The 11,681-nt window shown below is 44.8% G+C and overlaps 1 protein-coding gene across 2 annotated transcripts; it reads right to left on the bottom strand.

The window, feature by feature from the left end:
* Positions 1-3,972: 3,972 nt before the first annotated feature.
* Positions 3,973-11,238, bottom strand: hhatlb (hedgehog acyltransferase like, b). Of its 2 annotated transcripts, none has more exons than XM_079755253.1 (12): positions 11,036-11,238; positions 9,968-10,403; positions 9,311-9,378; positions 8,728-8,841; positions 7,567-7,761; positions 6,774-6,983; positions 6,360-6,531; positions 5,941-6,085; positions 5,732-5,767; positions 5,244-5,445; positions 4,740-4,881; positions 3,973-4,663 (listed from the first exon to the last, which is right to left on the bottom strand). In XM_079755253.1, exons 2-12 carry the CDS (start codon positions 10,173-10,175, stop codon positions 4,443-4,445), a joined length of 1,713 nt encoding a protein of 570 aa, XP_079611379.1. In that variant the 5' UTR covers positions 10,176-10,403; positions 11,036-11,238; the 3' UTR covers positions 3,973-4,442. The 2 variants fall into 2 exon arrangements, with proteins under 2 accessions (XP_079611379.1, XP_079611380.1); XM_079755254.1 differs by having other exon boundaries at positions 9,968-10,122.
* Positions 11,239-11,681: the final 443 nt, after the last annotated feature.

Below are 11,681 nucleotides of genomic sequence, written 5' to 3'. Positions count from 1 at the left end.
GGTTCCTGTTGGGAGAGAGGGGAACCCTTCACGTGGTGGCTGATCTGTACCTGGGTCCTTTGGACCTTACTCCACGCAGCCCAGACAGAAAGGGAGAAAGAGAGAGGCGTCCCCAGGCAGAGTCGGTCTCTTATGAGCCAACCACCAGACCAGCTGAGCCCTGTGGTTGGCTCAGCAGTCAGCTGTCCTTACCCATCAACCCAGCCTCCAACTGGAAGGCTATTAATAGATCCTCGGTGTGGAATCCATTCCGGAATATGCAAAATACTAGATCTACTTTTGTGCCTATGCCCACCCCAACACGCCCTCCACACCCCAACTACGAACGTCTTGCCCTCTACCTCCCCCTCAGCAGACAGCTGGTGCAGTGCCTCATGGGAGGTGTGTCCTTCAGCGTTCTGCTGGAGCCGACTAGCATGGCCTCCCGTGGACGGGGGAGTCCCACCACAGTGAATGGGTACTGCTGCGTACCAAACTGGCTCTTAACTAAACCTATCTCTGCCTCTCTCCATCAAATGCCAGATAACTTTTTACTATTTGATCTTGCATGTTTTAAGAATGCACAATACTCAAAATTAAAGTTTTGCTTTTTCAAAGGTGCCAGTCAAGTAAATCATATTATCATAATTTATAAAATTTGCCTTATCTTGCAGCAAATAACAGATCTTTCTTACTATTCAGTAAGGTTTGACATTCAATGTTCAATTCAAGTCCAGACCTGTCTCTATAATGGCAGCATCAGAAACACGTCATCAAAGATTGTTTCCAGTATATCTGCCAGGTGGTCCCTGCGAACGCTCCAGCAATACCACAGCTGCGAACACACTCATCACCATTCACAAGTCTCATCCATATTTATATCAGTGATGTCAGTCTAAAAGCCCTGTCTGCTGTAAGCCACGAGCCATCATGACAAGAGGGTTATTGGTCATACTACTTATTAATTCAGCCATTTAGTAATTTAGTGATTTAACAGAGTCTTCATTCCAAAGTGACCTTAAATGCTCTTGCTTTAGGATGCCACTGAGCATCCTTGAGCAAGGTGTTGTTCAGCTGTTGACATTGGACATTGGACATTGTCGAAACCAGGTACACCACACCATCCTGCTATCGAGCCAATTTGGGTTTGGGACAGTGTTTTGTGTTGATCTGCTCCAGGGAAAGAGGGTTCACCTGGTTAGGGTAACAGGGTTCACCTGGTTAGGGTAACAGGGTTCACCTGGTTAAGGTACCAGGGTTCACCTGGTTAGGGTACCAGGGTTCACCTGGTTAGGGTACCAGCTGAACAGGGTACACATGAGCAACCTTGCACAGGGCTTCATGCTCATGTGTCAGTCCTGGGATGAGGTGAAACTTTTTGCCGGCATCATGGTTTAGGGGAGGAGTCTTGTACTAAACTGTGTAAACTTGCACAGTTTAGTATATTTTCAGGGTGTACACCTTTTGTTCTCATCTTAAAGGTCCCATGGAGAGAAAATATCACTTGAAATTAGTTTTTTTAACATGAATATGAGTTCCCCTAGCCTGCCTATGGTCACCCAGTGGCTAGAAATGGTGTTTAAAACGAGCACTAGGTATCCTGCTCCGCCTTTGAAAAAATTAAAGCTGAAGCGCATCAATTTGGAATTTGGGCCCATATGTCGTCATATTGGGCCAGGTTACCTCCCCTTTCTCTGCTTTGCCCGCCCAGAGAATTTGGCTCGCCAATGAGACGGTGAGCTACGACCGTGCGAGCGCCACATATGTGTGTGAATACATCCACTGTAAGGCAAGTGTTGTACACTTTGTTATTTGGATAACCATTCTGCTGTTGGTGTTATTGCGCATAACACTCAACACAATAATGCAAGCTTGCGTAAAGCTCCCATTTGGTGAAAAAACGAGACCGTCGGGTTCTCTTGACGTCTCTGGTAGCCTACTTTCACAACGAGACTCGTGGTGGCGATTATCTCGGCCATGGTTGAGAAGGAATTGGGGAAAAGGAACTTTGGCTTTGCCTCCCTGAAGTCCAGATTGAACCGCGACATGGAGGAGAAAGGGATTGTTGCCCGCAATTGTCGGGGCTCCGCCGCCGGGGCACTGCTGCCAAGGAGCCAAGGAGGAGACAATCCTGGGTAACAATCACGTCAGGCACGGGGCTGTGGGCAGGCCTGGACGGGCCTGGGCCCGTCCTGATTGACAGCTGTCCCGCCCAATCAGAAATTCACAAAAAAAACAACTGTATACTACTCTGTAGAGTTAAACATGGATATTAGTAATGTTACTGTATGTGTTGTATTTTATCTATAACATGTTCAAAAGATTAAACTTTTTAGTAATCCTGATAACTATTTAAAAAGTAAGGTGTGTTGGTCTGTTTTCATTGGTCAATGCAACTTCAAGGTATCATTATTGCAATCTGGCGTGAACAACGGTAACGTTCGTTAGCAGTGTCATGGTATCTTCATTTTTCTTTAGTATGGCTAAAAAAGTTGCTCACTTTTATTATAAAAACTTTGAATTGAGAACAATAATGATGGTAACCGGCAAGTGTCTGCCTATGAACGCTTCAACAATTTGCCCTGTCGTCTTTCAAAAGAGAACTGACAGAAACACTGGATTATGACGAGGTCATCAGCATCTTTAATTCAAAACCCAGGCGACTCCACCTTGTGTAACTGGGTTAGGTAGGCCATGGTTGTCTTTACATGTCGGCCTGCCGTGGCCGTGGACAGCAGGATGAGAACATTGAGCCTCTGCGCGAGATCTTTAAATTGGGACTTCTCCCAAGCTTGTAATGCAGGCCAATTAGGTAGGCTTAATATGCACTATAGACTATGCAATGTTGTTTTCTAATGAAGCTAAACGTTATGTTATGTATGTGAGGGTTGGCCTCAACCACATGGACTGAATATTTCTTCAGTTAACATTTCATTCCTTTAATTGTGGATTGAATAGAGTGTCATGTTGTTTTTTGTTGTTTTGTTCTACATGCTGCTCTCCTATGCATAAGGCCTATAGGCTACAATGTTGCCTTTTTCTGAATGAAATGTTCCTGGCTCGGTAGCCATTTAGAGTCAAAGACAAAGTTCCTTTCCCACAATTCCTTCTCAACAATGGCAGAAATGACCCCCACTACGAGTTTCGTAGTGGATTGGAAGTACAGAGCGTCTGTAAACGGCAACAATCCCTTTCTCCCCCATGCGCGGTTCAGTCTGTACTTCAGATTGATGTGGAAGTGGAAGAACCAGATGCAGTCGTTTGAGATTCATAATATCATCCGGAGCCGCACACAGCTTTTGGGCATCATAATATATATTATATTATAAAGACATCTATATATAATATGATATTATTTAGATATAGAGCTCCTGGACTCCCACTGGAGCACCTAGAGTGTACTAGAATATTTACAGAACACGGTTAAAAGCTGTGTGCGCCTCCGGATGATATTATGAAACCGAGCCATTGTTATGCATCCACTGTAAACACTTGTGCAAGCTGCTCAGGGCCACACCCTCCCCTCAATCTTGATCCCCCCTCTAAAAAAAACGGCACGTTTGTGGAAAGCTCATTGTGAGACTGATTCGCAGTGGCTGTAATTCTGCACCAAGGCTGAATTTCTAGAACATCTTCAAATAATGTGTAAGGGGCCCACTAACACCTATATAAAAGCCTCCATAAAGGAGCATGCCATGGGACCTTTAAATAACATACTGGCTTTGGTTAGTGTAATTACTTTTGTTGGATCCCTAAGAGCAACATTTTCTTTGTTGAACAAGTATGTGTATAGTTATATAGGAATGGCTCAATGTGGCCCCGTTGATGTCACGTCAACAAAGGCAGTGAGGCTTGTCCCCCTTGGCCCCCCCATTAAAGAAGGGATGGTTTTGTGTCATATATTCAATTAGTTTTCACACTGACACAGCGGAGAAATTTTACTTTCTAGTACTTTACTTTTTAATCAACAGTTAAGTTAAACATGATGTGAAGCTGCAACAACAGAACTCCATGGTTCATCTTAAAATGTAGAATGATGAAATGAATATCCTAACTGAAATATAAGACTGACCTCGTTTGAAACAGCTGTAACATTAAACAAAGCAACTGCAGCATGAGATCAGAGACACACTAATCGCCTCAGCATTTCAGGGAATATATTTCAGTGACAATCCAAAATGGATGCAGTTCTTGAAAGCCTTTTTACCCTCAGGCTTAAAATCCTTCATGTGGTTTAACTACATGTCGAGGTGTAATCGTTAAAACACTTTGACGGTATCCATCCATTTTACTAGTAGCACCCGATGTAAACAGCAGATATTGCTGATGCAATAAACAATAAACGGAAACTTTTTTCCTATTGCGTTTGTCCCTCCCATCAATAAAGACAAAACCAGGACTCAGCCATGAGAGACCATTGGATGGAACGGCCTTCTGACAGACTCTTGCTCTGATCCAATCCCCTACTCTGCTTTCTTCTTTCCGGACACTGCGATTGGCAGAGCAGCAGTGGGCGTGTCTTGGGCGGGGCTGGCGGCGGTTGCAAAGAGAGTAGCAGGAGCAGGAGGGGCAGGAGGAAGGGGGTCAGGGTCATCCAGCAGGGCCTGCCTCCTCTCCCACTCCTTGATCGCCTGAATCAGGCAGTAGGTGACGAACATGACGGCCACGGTGGTGAAGGGGAAGCCTGGGGAGGACAACACCAACATTCAGGACGTCCTGGACTCTGACAGCGTGACACAAGGAGGAACGGTCCAGCGTACCTTTCAGAAGGAGACGCTTGGCTACCAATTTGGCAAAGTCTGGGCTGTTCAGTGCCACGACGTTGTACAGAACTATGGTCCAGAAGTTGAAGGTGTTGAAGATGGCTCTGATGCGACGCGACATGGCCGCAGACATCGCCATCTGGGTGACCAATGACAACACACACAGAAGAAGTTCATGTCCACCATTAATAGAGTCAAGGGGAGGAGTTGAGTATTATTTGACAGCATGGCCCATCAGACATACGAAAAGGCTAATCCAATCTCCTGCTTCATGTGAGCCATGTACGCAGCTAACCTTTGGGCAAGAAAATATTTATATATATATCTATATATACATTTTCAGAAGCAAAAAATAATATACGTATATAAACATAATTCCGGTCGAACACATAAATCCAAACATAAATGCTTGTCCGTCCCTCTCCTTGCCACTAACTGCCAAATCAAAGAGAAACGAGGATACCATTCAAATGTATGACCACCCTTGGATGAGAGACCAACCTCAAAGGAGGCCAGGGGTTCCATGGAGAAGAGCTTGGCGGTCCACAGCTCCAGGTTGAGGCCCAGACAATTGAGGGACGCCCAGAGCAGCACCACCGGGCAGGGTCCCAGCCACAGGACGGTGAGGCCATAGGTACACAGCGTGGCCAACAGCTCCTTCAGGACATCGCAGTGGTTTCCCCCCAGGCGGTTGTACACGTACCTGAGTCAGAGCAGAGGAAGAGGGGGCCCAGGTCTCCAAGGTCAGGTGGGCCAGAGATCTAGGGGATAACATGGGGTTCTCATGCCTAGACACACCCCTGGAGGAACCTTTGGACCTCCCGGTACTTTGTGCAGTAAAATAAAGCATACATTTTCATTAGCATGTCAAACCAATGTGTTTTCAATCATACTATGAATCCAATGAAACAGGAATGCATGTATATTTAGAATAATGATAATGAAAATGAAGATGATGAACGGTCTAGTGGTCCCTCTGAGATACTCACTTGCACAGCCAATCGTTTATACCTCTGTCAAAGTGGCTGAAAAAGGAAGGATGCAAGAAAACACTTTAGTATGACCGAAGTATATTTAACTCTACATATAGACCTCTAGTCACCTCATTACAATCATTGAACCTTGACAAGCAATCCTATCTATCCACATAGAAGCCAGAGCAGCGATGAACGATGGATGGTTGAGCTGTGGGACTCACATCTCAGAGAAGACGTAGAGCATGGTGATGCATTTGGGCGGTTTGGGTGGGTCGAGGTGATCCAGTCTGGAGACTGTGTTGATGACCCCGAACATGATGGCAGCTTTCACCCAATCATACACCAGGTTGGTGTACGCCAGCCCCACTAGAACACACCAATCAAGACTAAGGAAATGGCCATCTCATCATAGAGTAGTTGACCTTCACAGAATTATGCTACGGTATCACGTATTTCAGTATTGTGCTTGTATTGATTTTTTAGAAAGAAATGCACTTTCTGCTTAATTTCAATAGTGGGTACAAATATTATAAGAGGAACACGGAAAAATATCAATAGTGATTTCAGAAGTAACATTAAGCATGTAATATTAAAAGAAAGGATATTCCTTGTCCATCTTCTTGAGTTGGGGTTGACAGACCTATGGCCCAGTCGGAGAGGTGCCTCAGTAGTTTCATGTCCGTGGGGATGGACAGGATGTATAGGAAGTGGAAGAGGACTTCCACCAGCACTATGCCCCCCAGGTGGGACAGGGCGTGGCGCCCAATGCTCCACATCTCCCCCTCCTTCCTGCTCCCCACGGGCCTGTTCACCTGCGAGGGGGGGGGGGGGGGGGGTCACATTATAGTCCCTTGACGTCGATATTCTCCATGCTCCACCCCCACTGATCAAATCTCTCCCAAAGACGTGGGCAGCTCAAGCACATTTTGGATTCTGTGAGTCTTTCACACATTCCATGTGTAATTTAAATATAGAAAATATAGACATAAAGAAATTGTTATTGACCTGAATTATTATTATTATCATTATTATTATCACCAACGAAACAATTCACCTGAACATGAAACTTGTCGAAGGTGAGGACGGGGCCAAAGTAGAAGTGAGGCAGGTAGAAGTTGTACTGGAGCAGGTCCAGGAGGCTATAGCTGCCCTCCCTCCTCACACAGTTCTCCAGAGAGAAGCTCACACAGCGCATGATGGTGAAGCCACAGCCACCGTAGAACAGGATGTGGCGCAGGTCAAAGTCCCCCTCCACCAAGCCCGCCTGGACGCAGAGACCGTCAAATTAAAGACTAAATGTTTTTGTGTTCCTCCACCAACTTCCTCTGAAAGTGTCACCTAGCTTAGAACGTTGTAAGGGTGTTAAGATAAGGTAGGAAGACAAGAAATAATAATAATAATTAATAATTGATCCGTTTTTTATAGCGCTTTTCTAAATACTCAAAGACGCTTTACAAATAAGAAAGGAATACATACAGATAGTACAGACAATCAAACAAAAGGGAAAAAAAATGAACAACATCACAACAATAGGCAACACATTAAGAGAGCGGGAGAGAGTGGAAGCTGGCGGAGGATGATTTGTCAAATGTTGTAGGTGGTCCTGAAGAGATAGGTTTTAAGTTGACTTTTGAATGAACAGAGTGTAAATAAGGGCAAGATTATGGTTGACTCCCAGCCGATAGTTCAGGGTTTGAACCCTAAAGTCCTTGGCCTATCTAGCAGGCATCCTTGAGCCAAATCATGCTCCTTAATGACACAGCTCTATAACTGATTGATGACGACATAATGTAGCTAGCTTAGCATGCCTCTCCGTCTTTATGACTCTATGATGGGCTGGTCGCTACCTGCCACGTCACAAAGGGTTCACACTTGAAGGTGGCCAGCGTGCTCAGGCCGGCAGCCCAGCAGAGCCAGGGCAGCTTGACCAGGGAGACGCTGTAGAGAAGCACGCAGTGGGACAGCAGCAGGCCCACGTAGGCCCATCCCATACTGGTCCACACGGCCAGGACCCCGTACAGCATGTACACCAGGGAGCGGTGCTGAGGACACACACACAGACAGGTGACTGGTGCTGAGGACACACACACAGACAGGTGACTGGTGCTGAGGACACACACACAGACAGATGACTGGTGCTGAGGACACACAGACAGACAGACGATGGGAGGCTGTTGTTACATTAGAGATTAGAGTTTATTCAAACGATTCTGCTAGGTTGTTTCTGTTTTATTGTCTGATTTTATCATGATAATGTCTTTACTATATATATTTATAGTATCCTAATATATGTGATATTTCTTTTATATCCTGTACAGTGGTTTATTGTATTTTTGTATCTTATATTTCTAAATTAACGCACCATAACAAATTCCATTTAAATAAACAATAATAGCAACTTGATGGATCCCAAATTCTTTAGGTGTGATTCCAAGTGACTAACAAAAGACAGCTGTACATAACGAGCTATTCTTAGAGCTAACGGATAGCATCTGACGTCGCCCGCCATGACACAGAGACGCTTTCTGCCATCTTCTCTCCTCATGTCTTTCCCACTCTCTCCCTTCCTTCTTCAATCCGTCCCTCAATCACAGAACACACACACAAACACACACACACACGCACACACACACATACACACACACACACACACACACACATGCACACACACACACACATACACACACACACACACAGGTCTACCATTGTTATACTGGTTAGGCTGGTCCAGCAGACGACCACGTCTACCATTGTTATACTGGTTAGGCTGGTGCAGCAGACGACCACTTCTACCATTGTTATACTGGTTAGGCTGGTGCAGCAGACGACCACGTCTACCATTGTTATACTGGTTAGGCTGGTGCAGCAGACGACCACTTCTACCATTGTTATACTGGTTAGGCTGGTGCAGCAGACGACCACGTCTACCATTGTTATACTGGTTAGGCTGGTCCAGCAGACGAACACGTCTACCAATGTTTGGTTAAGAGGTCAGTAGGGAGACCCACCTGTGGAGCCAGCATTGAGCAGATCTTTGCAAACAGCACGTGACCCGACAGTGCAAACAGGATGTGCTCCCGGAACGTAGAGAACCACATCACCCACTCCAGGTCGGCGGTATCCTGCAGCAGAGGAACCAACACAAAGAACTGTGAACTGAACTTTAGACAGAACTCTGGACAGAACTCTGGCAATGTCTCTGGACAGAACCCTGAACAGAACAGAACTCTTGACAGAACTCGGAACAGAACAGAACTCCATGAACATAACTCCATGGACAGAACTCCATGGACAGAACTCCATGGACAGAACTCTGGAAATATCTCTGGACTGAACTCTGAACAGAACAAAACTCTTGACAGAACTCTGAACAGAACAGAACTCCATGAACATAACTCCATGGACAGAACTCCATGGACAGAACTCCATGGACAGAACTCTGGAAATATCTCTGGACTGAACTCTGAACAGAACAGAACTCCATGAACATAACTCCATGGACAGAACTCTGGACAGAACTCTGGACAGAAATCTGAGTGCCTTAATATAGATTTACGGTGGATTCATTATTCAAATGTTTTTAAACCTCACCTTCTTTCTCCCAAAGTAGTACCATCCCGGCCGCACGCTGGACTTCAATGTCTTTCTGTTTGCGTTGGCTTAATAAGAACATAGTTATTATTTTATTGGTATAGACTGATACAAACATATAGGTAATCTGATGACTGTTTGGTCCATTAGCCTTTAATCAACAGCCGCTGTCCGCAATCTGCATGGAGAATATTAGTTAAATTTGTTATCACCACACAGTGTGCTTGCTGGGTTTATATTTAATTGTATACATCTTGTATACATCTTTCAATGCCCCTCCTCCATTTTATTTTTAAATGGATGTTTCTTCTTGCCATGAGAGGGGATAAATACAGAACCAAACACACCTTCCCCTCGGTGATATTCATCAGACATCTGATCCCTCCTGCGGGGTTCGCATTGCTACAACTGTTGGCCTTCAAACACACTGAAACACAACCCTGTGTATGTGTATATCCCCTCTTTAGACAATACTGCTCTCTGTTGCAGAGCTTTCAGCCAGCCCATACTGCAGGACTCAGAATCCACAGTCTCAACAACATTTAAAACTTGGTGAAACATTTGAAACTTGGTTTTCTTCAATCCAACCCCAAACCACTGGGAATGTGCGTGTGTACATCCTGGTTCTGTTTTAAATGGAAGTGTGTAGTAACTCACCGCTGGACACCTCACAGATCCAGCTGGCGGACCAGAGCATGGCCAGACCCAGCACAGCGTAGTACAGGTACAGCTCGTACCTGGGGAGCCCCGCTTTGATCCCCATGGCAACGGACAGACTCTCAGCCCAGGTGAAGATAAGAGACAACAACAATCTACATAACAAACAGGGGACTGGGTTGATTAATAAAGACAGTGACAGCATCATGGGCCACTCACCCTTATCATGTTTTAACGGATCCCAGACGATACTGTGAGGACAGGGGGGTGAACTTTGTGTCAGTGACACATGTCCACTGACGTTGGCTGTGAATGGGCTCCAGGCAAAAGGGCTAGCTGTCCTTCTGTAGGTAAGCCTTCTAGAAGTTGGCTAACACTGTGCGTGTGTCTGCGTGTGCGTACGTGCATGTGTGTGTGTGCACGCGTAGGCATGCGTCTGTGTGTGTGTGTGTGTGTGTGTGTGTGTGTGTGTGTGTGTGTGTGTGTGTGGTGTAATGTTGCACAGTCAATATTTCAATTCCAGTCATTGTGGCTTCAACAGTAACTAAATATAAACACGCCTATATCTCCATCATTCAAACCATCTGTTTCAGTCAGATGTAAATTTGGTCTTTGTAGTAATGTATAATATGTTTTTCTTAACCGGGTAGAGCGTGAATACGACTGCATGCACTCACGTCCGTGAGTGCATGCAGTCGTCTTTTAATACTAGTATTGGAATTAAATCTTTTTAATAATATAATCAATCATGTACCATAATTTACATTTCATTAAAGTATCATTGTGTTTGTTAAGCACATTATGGGGAAATATTAATTTTCCATTATTTAGAAATCTAAATAATAAAACAATTAGTGTGTCATCATGGATGCGCTAGACTGAACTAACAAATGAATCCATGTCTAGATTTTAATATTTATTTATGGTAAAAAATAAACCGAATTGACATTATCTGCTTAACATTATTCACACTTCTGCGCGGAATGTATTGCGTCTTTACTTTCTATTTCAGGCTGAAAAGCTCGTGCAATTAAAGTCACCCTATGACCACCTGCTGGAGCCACTGACCTTGACGGCAGAAGCACAACTGAGTTCTGGAGTCGTTGGGGAGTTGCTATGTAGATGCCTCTCAGATCCCTCCGGTAGAGACAAACATTACTATGAAATGACTAAAGGTTCAGAGAAAGAGAGGATACGGTGAGTCTGATAGTCCAACAGCGCTGGAGTGGCAGGCTCCAGTGACTCCCTCTGTCCGGGGGGTCCTCTGTCCGGTTGTGTGGGAGCCTCCTAGAGGCGCTGAAAGTGAGCGCAGCGTGTATTTATACTGTGACCGTCGCTAGAGGAGGCGTGTCGACACGAGCCACGCTATTGTTATCTTGTGTCTTATTATTAGTGTGGTTGCAAAGCAAGCCACGCTATCGTCATCATGCGTCTTATTATCTTATTTTTCTTCCGCCCTATTTTGCCTTATTATCTACTCTGACATTTGTTTTTGGAGTTACACCAAACCTCTATCAAAAGTTAGAGCATATTAGAATTCAGATTCAGATTCAACTTTCAACTTCATTGTCACTGTGCGGAGTACAACCGAATGTGTTTGGAGATCTAAACATTAGTGCAAAATAGCGGTTAAGGTGCAGTTTGAACATGTTTGAACATGTTTGTCATATAGTGCAATATAAGTACAGTATAGTTAAATGATATTGTGGGATAG

Source organism: Pollachius pollachius (genome assembly GCF_949987615.1).
Source record: "Pollachius pollachius genome assembly, chromosome: 17".
Classification (NCBI taxonomy): domain Eukaryota; kingdom Metazoa; phylum Chordata; class Actinopteri; order Gadiformes; family Gadidae; genus Pollachius; species Pollachius pollachius.
The sequence above is the reverse complement of the archived record's forward strand: the minus strand, read 5'-3'. Positions and strand labels throughout refer to the sequence as shown.

What these genes read in the sequence shown, in the direction of transcription:
- hhatlb (XM_079755253.1), bottom strand. Translation starts at nt 10,175, where the DNA reads ATGATGCTGTCACTGTCTTTATTAATCAACCCAGTCCCCTGTTTGTTA. An exon ending in AACCCTTTGTGACGTGGCAG is followed by an intron (nt 6,984 to 7,566) that starts GTAGCGACCAGC and finishes CTCTGCGTCCAG; the next exon opens with GCGGGCTTGGTGGAGGGGGA. An exon ending in CCTCTCCGACTGGGCCATAG is followed by an intron (nt 6,086 to 6,359) that starts GTCTGTCAACCC and finishes GGTGTGTTCTAG; the next exon opens with TGGGGCTGGCGTACACCAAC.